This window comes from Erythranthe guttata, chromosome 2 (assembly GCF_056151865.1).
Source record: "Erythranthe guttata isolate IM_541 chromosome 2, IM_541, whole genome shotgun sequence".
NCBI classification, from domain to species: Eukaryota; Viridiplantae; Streptophyta; class Magnoliopsida; order Lamiales; family Phrymaceae; genus Erythranthe; species Erythranthe guttata.
Window position 1 is genome coordinate 11,626,790 of NC_142534.1, and position 22,618 is coordinate 11,649,407.

General features: G+C 40.6%; 1 protein-coding gene across 1 annotated transcript; it reads left to right on the plus strand.

Annotated features, from left to right (window-relative positions):
* The first annotated feature begins 7,721 nt into the window (after nucleotides 1-7,721).
* On the plus strand, nucleotides 7,722-10,041 carry LOC105969657 (uncharacterized). The gene is made up of 3 exons (XM_012994430.1): nucleotides 7,722-8,266; nucleotides 8,787-9,078; nucleotides 9,160-10,041. Exons 1-3 carry the CDS (start codon nucleotides 7,722-7,724, stop codon nucleotides 10,039-10,041), a joined length of 1,719 nt encoding a protein of 572 aa, XP_012849884.1.
* Nucleotides 10,042-22,618: the final 12,577 nt, after the last annotated feature.

The following is a 22,618-nucleotide window of genomic DNA, read 5'->3' on the forward strand; positions in this document are numbered from 1 at the left end:
GACAACAGGGCTAAAGTTCTCGTCAAAGTCGATGCCAGCCTGCTGGTGGAAACCGCGAACAACCCATCGTGCTTTATATCGCTCAAGGAAGCCATCAGACTTGAGTTTCTGTTTGTATATCCACTTACTAGAAATAACATTAGTGAACGGGGGGAGGGACACAATATTCCAAGTATTGTTTTTCAGTAAAGCAGTATATTCCTCAATCATGGCGTTGCGCCAATTTTTGTCAAGAAGAGCTTGGCGATAGTTTGTGGGAATGGAAAGACTTGAGTTTCTATTTGTATATCCACTTACTAGAAATAACATTAGTGAACGGGGGGAGGGACACAATATTCCAAGTATTGTTTTTCATTAAAGCAGGATATTCCTCAATCATGGCGTTGCGCCAATTTTTGTCAAGAAGAGCTTGGCGATAGTTTGTGGGAATGGAAGAGGTAGAGGACGCAACTAGAGAGAACGGGACTTTGGGTTTGTGGATGCCCGCTTTACCGCGAGTCACCATAGGGTGAGCAGGGGGAGGTGTGGGAGTATGGGAATGAGATGTGTGAGTAGGAGAAGGAGATGTGGGAGTAGGAGAAGGGGTTGTGAGCTGGTCGTGGGCGAGAGGTGGTGCTGCAGGTGAAACAGATGTTGGCTGTGTTATAGGACTGTTGGACGAACTGTTAAGACATAGTGGTTCACTGTTGGAACAGTTGTATGAACTGTTGCAACAGTTAGACGAAGTCTGAGGGATGAGGAACAGGGAAGGTGTGTTTTCGTCCAAGGTGGAGGTAGGAAGTGTGTTTGTGGGGGAGTTGACTCAGCAAAAGGAAAGTGAGTTTCGTCGAAGGTAACATGACGAGAAATTATGATTCGGCCAGTGGATCTATCAAGGCAACGATAGCCTTTGTGAGAGGAAGGGTGACCGAGATAGACAAAAGGAGTAGAATGGGGGGCGAGTTTATGTGGTGTGGTGGCGGTGAGGTTGGGATAACAGAGACAACCAAATACTCGAAGATGAGAGTATCTAGGTTTGATGAGGTAAAGAGCTTCGTGAGGGGTCCGGTTTTGTGTGGTTTTGGTAGGTAAGATATTGAGTAGGAGGGTGGCCATATGAAGGCCTTCGACCCAATAAGTAGGAGGAAGATGAGCTTGAAAGATGAGGGATCGAATCATATTGGTTATAGTGCGGATCTTTCGTTCTGTGTGTCCGTTTTGAGGGGAGGTGTGGGGACACGAAAAACGATTTAGGATGCCGTGTTTAGTGAAGTAGTTTTGAAAATCCGCATTTTTTAATTCACGACCATTATCACTTTGTAAGGCTTTGAGGGGGTGTTGGAATTGAGTTTTTAGAAGTGTATGGAAATTGACAAAGGTTGTAAAAACGTCAGATTTATTTCGTAGAGGAAAAGTCCATAAATAATGGGTAAAATCATCAACTAACACAAGATAGTATTTGAAACCCGTAAGACTAGAGACATGAGAAGTCCATAAATCATCATGAATAATTTGAAATGGTGCTACAGTAGTAGATTTTTGAGAAAACAATGGTAGACGAAAATGTTTGCCTAATTGACAGGCATTACAAAGAGACTCCCTAGAGTCTTTATTATGGGAAAGAAAAGTGCTAGAAAATAAACGGGACATGACGTGTTTGCCGGGATGGCCTAGACGCCGTTGCCAAAGAGTGTGAGATGAAGGTGTTGCGACAGTGAGGAAAGCAGCGGGAGGTGAGGTGGGTGGAGGGACGCCAAATGGATATATTTCACCGGAGCTATTGCACCTGAAAATCTCGACTCGACTCCGAAGATCCTTCACAGAAAAACCAAAAGGGTCAAATTCAACCGAACATGAGTTACCGCGGGTGAACTTTCGAACAAAGATAATGTGTTTGATGATATTGGGTGTGACATAGACATTTGTGAGGCGGAAATGAGTGCTGGGAAGAATTGTGTGGCTTATGTGGGTGATGGGGAGGGTGGAACCATTACCGACGAAATTACCTGAGTGTGGTTCCATATGAGAGGTCGCCCCGCTGTTCATGAACCACTGTGACTCGGTAGATTGCTGAAGTGTCACCGTATTCCAACGATTTGCTAGATCCACCAAGTTGGCACTGTTGCATGTACTATTGCAACTGTTGATGGAACTGTTAGAGTTGTGGCATGGCTGCTGGTGCGGATGGACCTGAGTAGTGGCCGAGTGGCCGGTGTAGGGTTCAGGTGGTCCAGTAAAGTAGGCTTGAGCCGCTAGAGTGGATGGGTGGCCCGATGTATTTGGAGCGGGTCCTAGAATTGACGGGAACGACTGTTGTCGGTAAGGTGCGCGCCAGGGGTGAGATGCGCTATGAGCACTATGGTAGCCGTAGTGCTGCAGGGGGTGACGGTTAGTGCTGCGATCTCCACGACGATTGGATCAGCAACCCCCATGCTGATAGCGCGAAGAACCACCTCCGTGGGAACTGTTGCAGGAACCGTTGCAACTGTTGGACGAAGAGTTCGTGTTGGAGGCGTAGAAAACAGCAGCGGTCTGCTCAGGTTCAGCAAGTCTTGTTTCTTCCATCTGAAGAAGCGATCGAGTCTGTAGAAAAGGGGGAAGGGGATTCTAAAAGGAGATGAGATTGGCGACGGTCCCGCAATTTTTCGGAAGGTCGTGTAGGGTTTGAAGGACGAGTTGTTTGTCGGAGATTGGATTTCCGACATCGGCCAAGCTGTTTGCCATGGTTTTGATTATTTGGCAATAATCGTGAATGGAGAGAGTGCCTTTCTTGAGGGACTTGAATTTTTCTTCAAGTTGAATGGCCCGATAATCTTTATTATCGGTGAAGAGAGAAGAGATGGCGGTCCAGAGATGACTGGCGGTAGATGTTTTGGAGAGAACCATGCTGGACAAATCATCGGAGATGGTGCCGTAGATCCAAGATTGGAGGAGGTAGTCGGCGCGTTGCCATTCATCGGCGGGAATTGAATCGGGTCTTGATTTTCCATGGAGAAGATCGGAGAGGCAGAAACGACCGACTGTAATTGTGAAAAAATGGCTCCACTTTTGATAGTTGGGATTTTTCAGATCTAGGATGACAGGGATGAGAGATTTGATATTGGAGATGGCATGAGCAAGGTGGAAAGGATTGAGGGGGAAGGGGGGGGGGGGGGGGGGGGGGAGGGATAAGATGCGTCGCCGGCCATGGAGAATGAGAGAGGCGACGTTTGAGAATGGAAGGATGGTGGTGACAACTAGGTTAACTTAGTGTCTGATACCATATAGGAGAAATAGAGTTGGAGAAAGAGAGAATTATGTCTCTCACGTATATTAATCATATATATAGTTACATGTAAGAAACCCTAACCTATTACACGAGGTAACCTATTATAGAAGGTAACTATAATAAATAATAATAATATATACGTAATATATAATATATACGCTAATCACCAATCATTTGGAAGTCGCGAGATTTTGACAAATTTATTTAAACAAATTTTTTAGGGCTTAATACAAATTAAATAAGCCCATCGTGGTTGACAGTCTTCTTTTTGAATTAATAACAATCTATTTAAACAATCTTCTTTCTGTCGCCGCTGATCAGCGGTCTCCGGTGGCGTTGTTTTTTTTTCTTTGATTTTCTTCTTCAACATTTTTTTGTCTCATTTAAACAGTAATATTGCCATGGTTGACAGTTATATTAATTATGTTACTATTTAACATAATATATTAAATATATTACAGTTTAACACAGTAATATTGTTATATTGCTCTCTAGTACAGTAATATTAACTCAACAAAAATCTATGTTGTTGTGTAATTGAGTGATGTTAATATGTCGACCATTCAACAAAGACAAACATAATAAAAGGCAAAAAAAAATATTGATGTGGTTTACAGTAATATTATTGTAACGACAGTAATATTACCGTCAACGACAGTAATATTATTGTATTTACAATAGTATTATTGTCTTTACAGTAATATTACATTAGTGGACAATAATATTATTACGTTAATCGGTCAACAAATCAAAAAAAATAAAAAGGCAAACAATAATAATATTTATGTGGTTGACAGTAATATTATAGTGTTTACAGTAATTTTACCATCAACAATAGTAGTATTATTACATTGACTCGTTATCAACTCAAACAAAATAAAAAAAGCCAAAGAAATAATAACATTAATGTGGTTGACAGGAAATTAAACAAAATAAAAGTCAAAATTTTAGTTAAAAAAAAGTTAACGCAAGAGATCGACAGCGGAAAAAGCAAACAAAATAAAAAATAAAAATAAACACCAGAAACTGGGGAAAGCAAATTTAAAAAGAATTTAAAAAGAGAAAAATTCAAAATTGAATTTTTGTGGTCAACATTGATGAAATTGAAGTTAAATTGGGATTATAATTAGGAATTGAGTTTAAAGGTTTGGGGGTAATTTTGGTCATATACATTAATTTTGCCTTTATTTATAATACATAATAAATGAATGAGGTTATTGACGAAAGAGATACAACCCCTGCCCCTAAAATAATAAAGATGACTGTTCAGAAACCTATACATAAAAACCTAAAAACCCCATTTTTTTATGAATAATAAAAAAATACGACATAGCATAAGATAAGACTAACAAAGACAAATACCCATCAATGTTTGTCCATACACAGTGTTACCCCCTTAGTCGTTGACATCTGCTATGACTCGAGTGTGGCCGTGTTATGGCAAACGGTGCCAAGCGAGGGTTGGCACAAGACAGCTACACAATCGGCCAATGAGTAATCGAACTTTGGGCAAGGAGTGAGAACGGTGATCGAAAGTGCTTGGTTGATGGCACAAGCGAGTATCGGCAATACTCGGCTTTTCGCACGGGCATGTCTCGGCAAACGGCATGAGTAATACTCGGCAAGACTTGTGGCTGGCACGAACATTGCTCGGCAACCAATGGGGACAAGCGTGGGCATTAATCAGCATGTGGCCGAGAACTTGGGCAAACGAGCGTTCGAAGCAAATCGACCATTACTTGACAAGTGAGGGCAGGTTGGCACGAATGGTTGGCATGTAAAGGAAGGCAACCCGATCAGCATGTGTGCTAACGGCCGTGTGGACAAAAAATGGCAAGTGATTAACAAGGCAAACAACGTGTGCGTACAAGGCAAGGCAGATAGACTGCCTAGCAACCGGACGGGCTGTTTCAGCCGTTTGGCATGCGCACGCGCTCAAGCAAGGCTAGCGCACGACAACCAACAATTTCGACAGTTGCAGGGAAGTTGCGCAGCAGTTGAGGGCTGAAAAGCATGCAAAACCGACCCTTGTAACTTGTAGAACTTAGCCACATGTAAGGCCTGCGTGCCACCAAGTGTCCTTAAGTAGTTTGGGGTGTAAATTTCCATCTTCCTTGTGTTTATACTTTATAAGAATACGAGTGCACAATCAAACCCACCTAGCATTAGATAGTTCATATTGCTATTGTGGGCATTTGAGTGAGGATTTTGTGTGCGTACCTTAGTCACACATTGTTGGAAAATTAATATAAAGGTTGGGCATTGCTCGTAAACGTGCTTGTATATTGTTTTCCGCTGCATACACTTGTTTACGTTTATGTTGGCTAAAGAGACTTTGTATTTGTGCGTTTGTGCGAAGAGAATCGAGAGGAAGGCTGACTGATCTTTTGTGGAGATATGTTGGTGGTAATACTTACACGCAAGTGCACGTATCGAAAAAGTAATATAGTGAACAATTAAGTCCGAATATCGATCCCACAGAGAATATTTAATTACCTAATCCTAGTGGCTAAATTCTACCAATTATTTTCAAGTCCACCCTACACAGTCGAAAATTGATTAATTATTTTAAATTAACTAAACTAAATTAAGGAAAGTTAAAAGGAAATGAGCAAGAAAGCAATTAAACACAAAGATTAATCAAAGAAAACATGCCTAGGATTTTATTCTCTCGCCATGTGATTATTAATTCCCCAACTCCTTCAATTATGCAAGTTATTAAATCGGATTACTAACCTAAGATGCTAAATTAATCATAACCCTCTTCCTCGTGTATTACGATTCTAATACTCTTGATTGAATTACTGTATTCCTACGCAATTAAATCTAGAACACAACATGAAGCAAAAATGTCAATAATGGCTATCTAAGAGATTAACTATATTCCTATATTAATACTACAAAGACTCTTCTACCCAAGTTCTAATCATTAACCCAATCTTTCGATTCATGCGATTAACAATAACATAACAACACATAAAGTAGTCAGTTTCATGCATTTAAAGTTCTAAGAAATTTACAAAACTGAAGGAGGCATGATGTAATTTCTTAAAATAAGCGGTTTTTTCGTAATTACATGTTATCTCAGTGAGATAGTTGTAATTTACCATATATATATATATATATATATATATATATATATATATATATATATATATATATATATATATATATATATATATAGGACTACGAAATTTTAAGCAGAAAAAATTATTAAACAATTGACCTACTAGTTTAAAAAAAAAAAAAAGATAAATGACATATTTTAGAGTATTATAAATTTGTGTCAGAGCATTTATGGGTTCTTGCATTTATGGGTTAGTGCATAAAAACAACTTTCAATCATTTTTCTATTGTTGTTTTTCTCTACTCATGAGAGGCGGTCTTCTCTCTTCACGAGAGGCTGTACCTTTTTAGCAGATTGTTTCTCAATTTCAATATCAGGGTTTCCTTCGGATGTTTGCTTGCTTCTCTTAATAGTCGGACTTTATGATCATATTCCTTAGTCTCTGTTTTTACGTGCTGTGTGTGTGGTGTTTTTTTCTAGGGTTTGTTTTGTGGTAGGGCTTTCTTAGGGTTTGTCGGCCTCTTTTGCGCCGCCACTACTTTCTTATACTTTTTTTTTTCCTTTCGTTTTTATTTCTTTCCGTTCATCTCTCTCGTTATCATAACCCATCTTTTCTTGCTTTATGTACTCGGAGATATTCTCCGAGATCATAGGCCCCAATTGGTGTTTCTCTCGGAAACGAGGGCGACATCGGTTCAGATAGACAGAGTAAAAAATAAATGGAATCTTAATGGAGTATGTGTAGACCGACTAGGTTATTCTGGTGGATTGGCACTCTTTTGGCAGAAGGAGGTCCAAGTCAATCTTATTAGTTATTCCACGAATCATAAAGATGTGGAGTTCTCCGAGTCAACCCATAAGCCCAAATGCAGAATAACAGGCTTTAATGGTTTTGCGGATTCGAGTCAGCGGCCTTTGTCTTGGAACCTTTTACGCTCGCTTAGAAGTCACAGTGAATAACCGTGGGTGGTCGGAGGAGATTTCAACGAGATCACAAGTAATGAAGAAAAGATTGGGGGCCTAATTCGCCAGCCAGCTAAAATTGAAAGGTTTAAGGAGGCACTCGTAAGTAGTGGTCTATCGAATTTGGGCTATACACGCCAGCCGTTTACGTGGTCCAATAATAGGGAGTCACCCCATACAGTCAAACGCAGACTGGACCGATTATGTGCAAATGACATGTGGATTAGTCGTTTTCCGAATGCACGATTCAGACACCTGTCCTATGTGGGGTCTGACCATGTTCCAATTAAATTGGAGTTTAATATCCCGAGTAATCCGCGACAAACTTGGAGGAGAAGACCCTTTAGATTTGACGCTACGTGGCTCCGAAGGGAAGAATGCGAACATATTGTTGAACATGGATGGCGTACGGAGGCCACATCCGACCCGATAGAGACGCTTATCATGCGTAATCGGGAGTGTCGTTTGGCATTAATTAAATGGAGCCGCACATTTCTTCGCCAACCTCAAAAAGTGATCGATGATCTTCATAAAAAAATAAACCTTTTGAAATCGGTCGAGCAAACGGAAACTATTCGGGAGGAGATTAACACACATAGGGTAGAGCTAGAGCGAGCGTACGAGGATAACGATCTATATTGGCGCCAGAGGAGCCGGGTCCAATGGATAAAGGAAGGGGACAGGAATACAAGGTTTTTTCACTCGACAACCACCATTCGCCATCGCACAAATAGAGTGGAACGAATTAAAAATGCGGTGGAAATATGGACTGGGGATAACGAGGGTATTGAGCGTATTATATCAGAATACTTCGAACATATTTTCAAGTCTACGAACCCGAGGGAAGAGGAGATAGATGAGGTGTTGGAGTGCATTGAGGCTCGTCTTGCCGGTGGAGCTAGTCAACTTCTGTCCCAACCTTACACTTCCGACGAGGTAACGAGAGCTATCTCTCAAATGGATCCTCTCAAATCTCCGGGCCCGGATGGGTTACCAGTCGTCTTCTTTACTAAATTTTGGCATGTGTTAAGGAACGATGTTCTTTCTTGTGTGCTTAAATTTCTCAACCATAAAATTCTTCCGCCGGACCTTAATTCCACCTATATAGTTTTAATCCCCAAAATTAAAAAACTCGAAAAAATTTCCAACTATAGACTGGTCAGCCTTTGTAATGTCATTTATAAATTTGGGTCTAAAGTCCTAGCCAATCGGATCAAATTGGTGCTTAATGACCTGATTTCCCCTACTCAGTCTGCATTTGTTCCTAAACGTCTTATCTCCGATAATGTTCTTGTAGCTTTTGAGATTAACCATTTCATCAAAATGAACACTAGAACCAAAACCAATTACATGGCTATTAAACTAGATATTAGCAAGGCATACGATCGGATTGAATGGCTATTTTTGAGAAAGATTCTTTGTCGTTTTGGTTTTCCCTCTGATTTTATTGATCTTATAATGTTGTGTGTTTCCACTGTCTCTTTCTCCTTTTTATTCAACGGTATGCAGTTTGGCCAGGTTTCACCTTCGCAGGGGGCTGCGGCAAGGGGATCCGCTATCTCCATATCTGTTCATATGTTGTGCGGAGGTCCTCATAGCCATGGTCGCTAGAGTATCTAATAGTGGTGAATTTCTTGGAGTTCAGGTGGCCCCAACAGCTCCGGTGGTTTCGTGCCTATGTTTTGCAGATGACACGTTGGTGTTTGAAAGAGCTACAGAGGAGTACGCACGGGTGCTAAAGAATATCTTGGGGAAATATGCCCGTGCATCAGGACAGGAGATCAACCAAGAAAAATTGATGGTGTTTTTTAGCCTAAATACTACCTAGGAGCGAAGAGTTGCAATCCATCAAATCTTTGAATTTTGAATGGTGGAGAACCAGGAAAAATATTTAGGATTGCCGGCGGCTATTGGAAGGACGAAGAAGGAAATTTTTGCATATCTCCGAGATAGGTTGTGGTCCAAGATTAAAGGGTGGGGCGAAAAACAATTATCACGAGCGGGAAAAGAAGTCATGATCAAAGCGGTTCTCCAAGCTATCCCATCGTATGTGATGGGATGTTTTCTACTTCCAGAAGGCATTATAAATGACGTGGAGGCTGCAATCAAACGATATTGGTGGGGTCATGGGGGAAATAGAGGTCTAGCGTGGGTGGCATGGAACGATATGTGTAAATCGAAGGGTAAAGGGGGAATGGGCTTTCGGGATCTCAAATCTTTTAATTTGGCTATGATTACTAAGCAGGTTTGGCGGATCTTTACTAGTCCAAACATGCTACTGTCTCGGGTTATCTCTGCCAAATATTACCCTCAAGGGAGCTTATTTAATGCAACGCTTGGGTATTGTCCGTCCTCGACTTGGCGCAACATATGGAAAACCATCCCATATCTTCGGCAGGGGCTCCAACGACTAATTGGTAACAGCCGAGATACATCATTGTGGGCCGATCCATGGCTCAAAGAAGGAGGCTCGCTGTGCTTATTCACCAAACGTCCAATGGGGGTAGTCTTTCCAGACCGCGTTTCAGATATCATCGACGACAGCTCTAATTCTTGGAATATGGATCTTTTAAATGAGTTTATCTGGCCGGTAGACATTGAGCGCATCTCAGCTGTTCCTTTGTGTAATGGCCTTGCGGATGATAAGTGGGTTTGGCATTGTTCCAAAAATGGTCGGTTCTCTGTGAAGTCTTGCTACCATATGATCCTGGCACATCGGATTGAGCATGAAAAATCGACGACATGGCAAGGAGGGCGCTGGTAGTGGCGAAGGGGGTCGAAACTGGAATCTTATTTGGCACCTTCGGCTCCCGCCTAAAATCATCTCATTTCTTTGGAGAATGTGCAAGGAAATACTTCCAACAAATGTGGAATTATACCGGCGAAAATCAGCAGCACCCCTTTATACGGACGTTGTTGTAACACCCCACGTGTTCAAAACACGATAATAAAACCTCTAGTCACGTGAATGCTAGATTTTTCCAATAATAGGGCCATACGTGAATTATTGATATCCGAATTATTAGATATCAAATTTATTACGTGACCTTATGTGCCTATGTGTTTCGGTAATTATGCATGCATATTAGGAATTATCATAATATATAATATATATATGAATATATGTATGTGTGTGCCGTGTATGTGTGTGTGTAATTAGGGGTGGATTATTAAATAATTAGAAATTAAATAAATGATTATCCTAAGCCTAGCCTAACCCCTATTAACCCAATCCTACACTCCATCTCTAGCATGCTTAATTAGAAGGTCAAGAGTCCTTCTCTCCCCCTCATTTCGGCTGCACCTAAACCCCTCTCCTTCTTCATTGTTCTTTCCTCCTTCAAACCACCGAAACCACCATTGATAGCAGCTCCACCAAAGCTCGAACCACCCCCAAATCAGCAAGATACTTCTCAAACCAACAATGAGAATTCCCTATCTCACCCTTGCCCTTGAATTCTCCAAGAACACTATAAATACATGGTGCCCCTTCACCAATGAGAACACTTCTCACCTTGAAATCTACACCGTGTCCTTCCACATTAAGGTAGCTTGGCTGAATCTTCAAGCTTGAAGAAGGTAAGAAGCTGCCATTCAAAGATCTTCCACCTCTTCTTCCTTCTTCGTTCTTTTCCCCCTCTAACTTTCGGTTTTTCTTTGAAGGCTCCCAAGGACCTTCCCCTTTTCATCTAGCCTTTTTCCTTTCTGTTTTTAAGGTAAGGAATCGAAATCCTTGCTGCAAATGGAGGTATCAAGTATTAAGGATAAAATTTCGAAATTAATTAAAAGACACCCCTAATTCTTGTTTGTGTTGATTCTTGCATTTATTTGTTCCTTTTTGTTAGTTCATATGATTTATGTTATTGCATGTATGATCAGAGGTCTTAAATGGTAGATTTGAGTTGATTACCTTCAAAGAATTTTTCAGTTATTTCGAAAGTTGTGAAGAAATTTAAATTGGGAAAAGTTTTGGGGTTGCATGTGTAAATCGGCATATTTTCGGGCCAGATCTGCAATTTGTGAGGAGTCAGTCTCATATAAGTTTTCAAAAATGGTTTTTAGCATTTATTGAACTGAAATTCCAGATTTAGGAAAATTTTTAAGAAAAAAGTAATTTTTGAACTCCTAGTGGTCTTGCATGTATGGATCTAAAAGTTTTGTGGTGGAAAATGGAATTTTCAAAGTTGTTGCATAAATTAAAATCTTAACTTCGTTTTCTGCATATTTTGAATAAAGATTTCGGATTTTTGGGGATTTTTCATGAAAAAGTGGATTTTGAAATTATAGTGTTGTTGCATGTGTAATTTGAAAGAGTTTTGGGGTAAATCTGTAATTTTCGAGAAATTGGTTCCAATTAGAATTCCAGGTCTGTTTTCCAGCATTTAGCAAAGGGTAATATTCAGTTTTAAAGGGGTTTTACTAGAAAATGGAATTTGTGCATTTTAGAGGTCTTGCATGTCTAGATCTAGAGAAGCTAGGGTGAATTATGTAATTTCTGGAAATTCGGCATTAAATCATTCTAACTGAGTTTTCTGCATTAATTTGAATTTCAGTTAAGTTAAGGGTTGATTTTGTGAAAGTATGAATTTTTGAACTTTAGATCATATTGCATGTGTGAGTTTTAAACTTTGGAGGGCAGAACTGTAATTTTCAGAAGTTCAGGGGTGTTGTGCTGAATAACCGAAACCTCCTATACTAGCATGTTTTCCCTTAAATCCTAGAATCAATTAGCAATAAGATTGGTTTTGAATGTTTTGAGTATTATTTTGGGTAAGTATGCTTTAATGTGCTTTTCGATAAAAGCCAAGTTTATGTGAAACATGTGTTTAATGGTCACTTGATTGATATTTGTGATGTTTTGTGGCTTTTATATTTCTTATGGGTTATTGTGGAATATTTATACCTTTATGGACTCAATCGAAATTCTAAGTACTTCAGCCGTGCCATTTGTGTAATTAAATAAAATAAATTGGGGAATTAATGAAATACTTAGACAAGATGAGAAAGGATACGGGGGGCCGGTATTCCAACCATAGATACTACAGTTGGGTGGTTTGATTCCACCAAAACGGGCTCAGAATAATTTTCTCGTGTTCTAAGTAAAGAAGTTGATTTCTCATCGGATCCGATAAAAAGAAGAATTCTTATGTTTCTATAGTTAATGAATTATATGTACTCTAAATGTAAATTATGTTAATTGTTGTGGTGCTTGTGCTATTATTATATAGTATATGTAGTATGACTATATTTTAAATTCTTGGTATCTTTCGATAACCTTACTGAGCTTTGTTAGCTCATATAGATATTCTCCGTTTGCAGGTACTAGTACTACTCTCTCCACCGGATTGGACTAGTCGACGTTTCGAGAGGCCGATTCCGGGTTTTTGGTTCGTATGGAGGATCTACTTATAATGCTTGTAGTGCTATCTTTTGTGTACATTGTCCTTAGGACAATTACTATTTCTATAGTAGCTCATGTGTATTATTATCCGTGGTAAAGGAGACTAAGTTCTCCGAATGTGGGCCCTTTTGTTAAACTATGGTCCATTTATTAATATGTAGTTTTAATTATGGACTTTAACCTTTTTCTATGTTTTATCAAGGTGACACCACTTAAAAGTCTATATTACGTAATCATTGGGTAATTAGACGTATACTCCACCATCCCACTAAATCACCCCGCCGAAACATTTTCCGAAGCCGACTCCGTCTTTAAATTCTAAGTCTCAAAGAAAATAATAATAAGGTGTAATCGGTTCACTAAACCCCTTGGAGTCTACCCACATACCCAATTACTTAAATAATACCTTTAAAGCTTCCGTGCATGGCAAACCCTCTCGGTTTGCTACACGATTACTAGGGGGTGTCACAGACATGGTATCAGAGCAAAATTTGTAGAAACTTTATACGAGCATCGAACCGGAATTCGGAAACCTCGAAGCGAGAAAGACTCAGTCGGTCCGGTAAATATGTGCTTACTTGTGTTTTATATTATCTTCTGTTGTTCTAAAAAATTATTTTTGCAACACACACACTAAGACATGACAGGAAGACCATCTCGGAACACCGCCACCGCCAATAATCTCCCGGACACCGCTAACATTATTCTCGGTCTCTCAAACCTCATCCGCGAACAAGCGCAAAATCATCATGACCAGATCCAACAACTCCTTCAAAGCCAACGCACCCCACCTACGCCTCAGCCAAACCCCCAAAGCCTATACGAACGTTTCCTCCGTATGAAGCCCTCTGAGTTCCACGGTGATCCCGACCCGGTCGTAGCCGAAGAGTGGATCAAATCCTTGGAGGTGATCTTTGATTACATGCAAATGGATGACCGTGAACGAGTGCACTGTGCCCTCTTTCTACTTCGCAACGAAGCCCGGAACTGGTGGGAAGGAGCTAAGGAAGGTGTTGAACTCGAGAACTTGTCATGGGAAGCATTCAAGGTTCAGTTCTTCGAGAAATACTTTTCCAAGGACGTCCGGGCCAACAAACTCAAGGAATTCTTGGAGCTCCGCCAAGGAGATCTTACCATGACCGAATACGTTCGGTTATTCGAGCGAGGATGCCTGTACGCCCCATTCATCGCCAAGGACGTTGAGGAAAAGAAAAATCACTTCACAAGGGGTTTACAACCTGAAATTCGAAGGGACATCCGCATGTCCGACGCCACTACTTTTCGCCAAATGGTGGACAAGGCACTGACGGCTGCTCAAGACGAAAATGAAATTCAGCAAGGGAAGCGATCCCAACCACCCACACCACGACCATGGAAGAAGGCCAACTTTGGGAATCATAAATTCAAAGGAAAGAAGGTCCAGAGTCCAAGCCCTAAACCAGTAGCACCGACGACCAAGCCAACTTGCTCGAACTGCGGAAAGGCTCACTTTGGAATCTGCGTAAAGGACACCGAATTGTGTTTTCGATGCACAAAGCCAGGCCATAAGGCGAGAGACTGCCCCAGCGCTCAAACTCGAGTCCCCGGCCGCGCGTTTGCCATGACCCGAGAGCAAGTACGTCAAGATCCGACGATGATCGCAGGTACCGTCCTTATTCTTGGAGAACCCGTTGCTTTGATTGATTCTGGTTCTACACACTCCTTTATTTCCACCAATGTGTGCGTACGTCTTGGATTAGTACCAACTCGAGTAAGCCACGAATATCGCATCTCTATGCCCTCGGGCGAAGAAATGATCACTAACAGAGTAGTGGAGGATTGCCCCATTCAAATTAAATCTCAACCCATGAGGTTCGATCTCATCGTACTAGCAATCGAAAACTTCGACCTCATAATGGGAATGGATTGGTTGACCAAATTCAAGGCCCAAATCAACTGCGCCCTAAAGACCGTAAGCTTTTCTCTTCCAAATCACACCCTCTTAGAATTTCAAAGCGACGCCGAGACTCTAATTCCCATAATATCCGCAATCAAAGCCACCAAACTCATCAACAAAGGACATATCGGCTACCTAGTCGACCTTCTGGCAACTAGCTCAAACCCTCAACCGGTGATGTCCGAACTTCCCGTTGTCCAAGAATTTCCCGACGTCTTCCCCGATGACCTACCCGGGCTACCGCCCGATCGCGAAATCGAATTCGAAATTCATCTTATTCCGGGAACTGAACCAATCTCAAAGGCTCCGTACCGCATGGCTCCTGTGGAACTCAAGGAATTGAAGAATCAAGTTCAAGAGTTACTTGATAAGGGTTACATCCGCCCCAGTCACTCTCCATGGGGAGCCCCGGTACTATTCGTTAAGAAGAAAGACGGATCTTTCCGCCTTTGCATCGACTATCGAGAGCTAAATAAGGTGACCATAAAGAATAAATATCCTCTACCCCGCATCGACGATCTCTTTGACCAACTCCAAGGGTCATCCGTCTTCTCCAAAATCGACCTTCGGTCAGGATACCACCAGCTTAAGATCAAAAACACCGATATTCCAAAGACTGCCTTCCGAACACGATACGGCCATTATGAATTCATAGTAATGCCGTTTGGGTTAACCAACGCACCAGCCGCTTTCATGGACCTTATGAATCGAGTTTTTCATCAGTACCTCGACAAGTTTGTCATCGTCTTTATCGATGATATTCTTATATACTCCAAGACCCAAGAAGAACATGTCTCTCAATTACGAATAGTACTCCAAACACTCCGAGATCATCAGCTCTACGCCAAGTTCAGTAAATGTGAATTTTGGCTATCCCGAGTCACTTTCCTTGGCCACATCATCTCCGCCGAAGGACTTTCTGTCGACCCCAGCAAAATAGAAGCAATCTCAACATGGCCAACTCCAAAGAACGTAAGGGAAATACGAAGTTTCCTTGGTTTAGCCGGATACTATCGCAAATTCGTTCAAGATTTTTCAAAAATCTCATCGCCCCTCACTCAACTCACGAAGAAAGGAGTCACTTACCGATGGACCCCAGACCGCGAGGCTAGCTTCCAAGAACTAAAGAAGCGTTTAACCACCGCTCCGATTCTTTCACTACCAGAAGGATCCGGAGGATTTGTGATCTATAGCGACGCATCCAAACTCGGACTAGGTGCTGTACTTATGCAAAACGGAAAGGTGATAGCTTACGCGTCCCGGCAGCTCAAGGAATACGAGAAAAATTACCCAACTCACGATCTGGAGCTCGCAGCAGTAGTCTTTGCACTTAAAATCTGGCGTCACTACCTATACGGCGATAAGTGCACCGTTTACACCGACCACAAAAGCCTGAAGTATTTCTTCACACAGAAGGAACTAAACATGAGGCAGCGAAGATGGCTCGATCTGGTTAAAGACTATGACTGCGAATTCTTATACCACCCCGGGAAGGCGAATGTCGTGGCTGATGCTCTTAGTCAGAAGTCAATGAACGCCCTAGTGGTTGAATCAAATTTCCGAGACCACGTGAGGACAGCTCAAGATCAGGACCCCCAACTTCAGAAAATTCGCACAAATCTCGAAGCAAACCCTAATTTCCGAATTTCCAAAGACGGATTGCTCCTATTCCAAAACCGCACTTGCATTCCCGACGATGCCGAAATTAAACGACTCATATTAGCCGAGGCACATCAGACCACATATACATGCCATCCCGGATCAACCAAAATGTACCAAGACTTTAAGAAACTATATTGGTGGCCGAGAATGAAGAATGATGTAGCTCGATTCGTTGCCCAATGCCTCACCTGCCAACAAATCAAGACTGAACACCAACGACCCGGAGGATTACTTCAACCAAACCAAATTCCCGAATGGAAATGGAAAGTGATAACGATGGACTTTGTTCAAGGATTCCCCAGGACCCAGCGCGGATCCGACTCAATTTGGGTAATCATCGACCGGCTAACCAAATCGGCCCATTTTCTTCCAATCCGCAAGGCGTTTAGCCTAGATAAACTCGCCGAACTCTATATGCGAGAAATCGTCCGACTCCATGGAATTCCGACAGCTATTATTTCGGATCGAGACCCACGATTCACCTCAAGATTCTGGAAAAGTTTGCAAGGAACTCTTGGAACCAAATTATCGTTCAGTACTGCCTTTCATCCCCAGACCGATGGCCAGTCGGAACGTACGATCAAAACCCTAGAGGATCTACTTCGAGCCTGTATACTCGACTTTGGAGGCAACTGGGAATCTCGACTACCGTTGATCGAATTCGCGTATAATAATAGCTTCCAATCATCAATCGGAATGGCGCCATACGAAGCACTTTATGGACGCAAGTGCAGATCTCCCCTTTACTGGGATGAAGTTGGAGAGAGAAAACTTCTCGGACCCGACTTAGTTCAACAAACGGTGAATCTAGTTCGAGACATCCGAGAAAATATGCGAGTCGCCCAAAACCGACAACAAAGCTACGCTAATAATAGGAGGCGAGATTTGGAATTCGAAGTCGGAAGTTTAGTATTCCTAAAAGTAGCCCCTTTTAAAGGAATTTTGCGATTCGGAAACCGAGGCAAACTATCTCCGCGATATATCGGACCGTTCGAAATACTCGAAAGAATAGGCAGTCGCGCTTACCGTCTAGCACTTCCACCTAACCTATCCCGAATCCATAACGTATTCCACGTCTCCATGCTTCGTAAATACATTCCCATCCCCGAACACGTTCTCAAGGCCGAACCTATTGAGCTGAACCCAAACCTTTCATACGAAGAAAGACCCCTCCGAATTCTCGACTCCAAAACCAAGACACTCCGAAACCGCGAGATTCACCTAGTCAAAGTGCAGTGGCAAAACCACACACCCGAAGAAGATACATGGCAGAAATGAGAAGTCTCTATCCCGAATTATTCGGGACAGGTAACAAATTTTGGGGACAAAATTTTTAAAGGGGGGAAGATTGTAACACCCCACGTGTTCAAAACACGATAATAAAACCTCTAGTCACGTAAATGCTAGATTTTTCCAATAATAGGGCCATACGTGAATTATTGATATCCGAATTATTAGATATCAAATTTATTACGTGACCTTATGTGCCTATGTGTTTCGGTAATTATGCATGCATATTAGGAATTATCATAATATATAATATATATATGAATATATGTATGTGTGTGCCGTGTATGTGTGTGTGTAATTAGGGGTGGATTATTAAATAATTAGAAATTAAATAAATGATTATCCTAAGCCTAGCCTAACCCCTATTAACCCAATCCTACACTCCATCTCTAGCATGCTTAATTAGAAGGTCAAGAGTCCTTCTCTCCCCCTCATTTCGGCTGCACCTAAACCCCTCTCCTTCTTCATTGTTCTTTCCTCCTTCAAACCACCGAAACCACCATTGATAGCAGCTCCACCAAAGCTCGAACCACCCCCAAATCAGCAAGATACTTCTCAAACCAACAATGAGAATTCCCTATCTCACCCTTGCCCTTGAATTCTCCAAGAACACTATAAATACATGGTGCCCCTTCACCAATGAGAACACTTCTCACCTTGAAATCTACACCGTGTCCTTCCACATTAAGGTAGCTTGGCTGAATCTTCAAGCTTGAAGAAGGTAAGAAGCTGCCATTCAAAGATCTTCCACCTCTTCTTCCTTCTTCGTTCTTTTCCCCCTCTAACTTTCGGTTTTTCTTTGAAGGCTCCCAAGGACCTTCCCCTTTTCATCTAGCCTTTTTCCTTTCTGTTTTTAAGGTAAGGAATCGAAATCCTTGCTGCAAATGGAGGTATCAAGTATTAAGGATAAAATTTCGAAATTAATTAAAAGACACCCCTAATTCTTGTTTGTGTTGATTCTTGCATTTATTTGTTCCTTTTTGTTAGTTCATATGATTTATGTTATTGCATGTATGATCAGAGGTCTTAAATGGTAGATTTGAGTTGATTACCTTCAAAGAATTTTCAGTTATTTCGAAAGTTGTGAAGAAATTTAAATTGGGAAAAGTTTTGGGGTTGCATGTGTAAATCGGCATATTTTCGGGCCAGATCTGCAATTTGTGAGGAGTCAGTCTCATATAAGTTTTCAAAAATGGTTTTTAGCATTTATTGAACTGAAATTCCAGATTTAGGAAAATTTTTAAGAAAAAAGTAATTTTTGAACTCCTAGTGGTCTTGCATGTATGGATCTAAAAGTTTTGTGGTGGAAAATGGAATTTTCAAAGTTGTTGCATAAATTAAAATCTTAACTTCGTTTTCTGCATATTTTGAATAAAGATTTCGGATTTTTGGGGATTTTTCATGAAAAAGTGGATTTTGAAATTATAGTGTTGTTGCATGTGTAATTTGAAAGAGTTTTGGGGTAAATCTGTAATTTTCGAGAAATTGGTTCCAATTAGAATTCCAGGTCTGTTTTCCAGCATTTAGCAAAGGGTAATATTCAGTTTTAAAGGGGTTTTACTAGAAAATGGAATTTGTGCATTTTAGAGGTCTTGCATGTCTAGATCTAGAGAAGCTAGGGTGAATTATGTAATTTCTGGAAATTCGGCATTAAATCATTCTAACTGAGTTTTCTGCATTAATTTGAATTTCAGTTAAGTTAAGGGTTGATTTTGTGAAAGTATGAATTTTTGAACTTTAGATCATATTGCATGTGTGAGTTTTAAACTTTGGAGGGCAGAACTGTAATTTTCAGAAGTTCAGGGGTGTTGTGCTGAATAACCGAAACCTCCTATACTAGCATGTTTTCCCTTAAATCCTAGAATCAATTAGCAATAAGATTGGTTTTGAATGTTTTGAGTATTATTTTGGGTAAGTATGCTTTAATGTGCTTTTCGATAAAAGCCAAGTTTATGTGAAACATGTGTTTAATGGTCACTTGATTGATATTTGTGATGTTTTGTGGCTTTTATATTTCTTATGGGTTATTGTGGAATATTTATACCTTTATGGACTCAATCGAAATTCTAAGTACTTCAGCCGTGCCATTTGTGTAATTAAATAAAATAAATTGGGGAATTAATGAAATACTTAGACAAGATGAGAAAGGATACGGGGGGCCGGTATTCCAACCATAGATACTACAGTTGGGTGGTTTGATTCCACCAAAACGGGCTCAGAAATAATTTTCTCGTGTTCTAAGTAAAGAAGTTGATTTCTCATCGGATCCGATAAAAAGAAGAATTCTTATGTTTCTATAGTTAATGAATTATATGTACTCTAAATGTAAATTATGTTAATTGTTGTGGTGCTTGTGCTATTATTATATAGTATATGTAGTATGACTATATTTTAAATTCTTGGTATCTTTCGATAACCTTACTGAGCTTTGTTAGCTCATATAGATATTCTCCGTTTGCAGGTACTAGTACTACTCTCTCCACCGGATTGGACTAGTCGACGTTTCGAGAGGCCGATTCCGGGTTTTTGGTTCGTATGGAGGATCTACTTATAATGCTTGTAGTGCTATCTTTTGTGTACATTGTCCTTAGGACAATTACTATTTCTATAGTAGCTCATGTGTATTATTATCCGTGGTAAAGGAGACTAAGTTCTCCGAATGTGGGCCCTTTTGTTAAACTATGGTCCATTTATTAATATGTAGTTTTAATTATGGACTTTAACCTTTTTCTATGTTTTATCAAGGTGACACCACTTAAAAGTCTATATTACGTAATCATTGGGTAATTAGACGTATACTCCACCATCCCACTAAATCACCCCGCCGAAACATTTTCCGAAGCCGACTCCGTCTTTAAATTCTAAGTCTCAAAGAAAATAATAATAAGGTGTAATCGGTTCACTAAACCCCTTGGAGTCTACCCACATACCCAATTACTTAAATAATACCTTTAAAGCTTCCGTGCATGGCAAACCCTCTCGGTTTGCTACACGATTACTAGGGGGTGTCACAGTTGTAATGTTGAGGAAGAAACGATTACGCATACATCGCTCCGATGTCATGGCATGGAGGAGGCCTGGAGCTCTCTTCCTTTTAAAGAAACATTGCATGCAAATTCGACGTCACCATGGCGATGGCTTTGTGAATTACATCGGGTTATGGGTGAAGATAATTTTCTCACACCAATGATCATGGCATGGAAAGCATGGGAAAGGCGAAACCAGGCTGTGAAGAGGGAACCGGTCTTGAGTGCTAGAGATATGACGCATTGGTGTTGTGAGTATCGAGCAAACTTCCAAGCAGCCCATCCTCTTACTGGTCTACATCCAAACCCGCGTCACCCTAGCGTTTGGACCCTACCGCCGCATGGGACCCTCAAACTTAACTTCGATGCTGCTCTACCTAAGGGAGGAAGAGAGGTTTCATTTGCAGTTGTGGCGAGAGACGATGCGTGGATGTGTGTTAGCTGGAGAGTAGCTCGTGTTAGGGCTGATCTTCTAGCGGTTGAAGGGGAGGCGCTGGCGGCGCTTCGAGCACTTGCTTTTGCTAAGGAAAGGGACTGGCATGCCATTGTGCTGGAAGGGGACTGTCTCCAAGTCATAACGGCTCTTCGCGAGGGTAACTGTGAATCGACGACTTTTGGTGGCATCATCGAGGAATGTTGAAATTCAGCTTTATTTTTTCAATCGATTTCCTTTAATTTTATAAAACGCTCGGGCAATAGGTTGGCTCATGAGCTAGCGAATTTCGCTTTTTTAGCTTGTAATAATCCGATGGAAGGTGTTCACCTCCCCTCGAACTTGGCTAAGTTTGCCTATTGATATTTCTTTTTCCATAAAAAAAAAATATACATGAAACATATACATGCATGATATACATACATGAGATCCCTACGATTTTCATTTCAATGAGCACTATAATAAATGAATTTCAATACTCGTTTTTTTTGTCGACGGTGACGGTCGATATTTTGGCAACATTTACTATAACAATCCTCATGATTTAAAGTTTACCTGAAAAAACAAAAAACGAAATAGAAAAACACACATGTGACACCACCACATATATATAAGGGTAAATTACACCAACACCTCTGTGGTATGCTTAAATAATTTTAAGGTCCTTATGGTATTGATAATTACACTCACCCCCTAAAATGTAGTTAGAAACTCTAACGGGATAATGCATTGGATACATTATTCCGATAGGGTTCTAATGGACTATTACTTTTAGCTAGTGGTGGAGATAACATAGAGTTATGAAGAGTTATGGGGTGACATGGCTCCCCCAATATTTCTTAAATCACCCATAACTCTTTGTTGTCTCCACCACTTCCTGAAACCAATAGTCCGTTAGAACTCTATCGTAATAACGTATCCAATGCATTATCTCATTAGAGTTTATATACGTTTCAAGGGGAGAGTGTAATTATCGATACCACATGAACCTTAAAGTTATTTAAGCATACCTTAGGGGTGTGGGTGTAATTTACCCTATATATAATATGTATTTTCACAATATAATATATATGAATGGTCCGTGACTATGAATAATGTGACACCCTCACTGATGTGAGAAATTTCTCAAACTCTTTCATTTTGCTTTTTGCTCAGAAAAAAGGACACAAAGTTTTCTTCTAACAAAGTTTTCTTCTAACACTTCATAACACTATCAGTGCAACAGAGCCTCGTGTGAACTTATTTTGGACACTCCATCTTTTCTTTTTGGGCAAATTACATGGACCTCCTGAGCTAAGGTGTAAATGCGAAAATACCCTTCTTGTTTATATTAATTACCAGCACCCCTTAAAATTAAGGGGCTGCAAAAAACCTTAACAGAGTACAGTAGTTGTCTAAAATACTCATGTGTTAAAATAATTAAATGAAAGTCAAAAAATGTCTTATATTCAATTTTCTGATGTTCTTACATTTTGGCCTCTCATGAAATGTAAAAGACCTTGCAAATGACCCCTTATGAAAACAGCTACTTAACAATAAAAAAAAAAAGTAAAAAAAAAAAGTAGCTTACAAACCTTACAATTAGACTCTTAA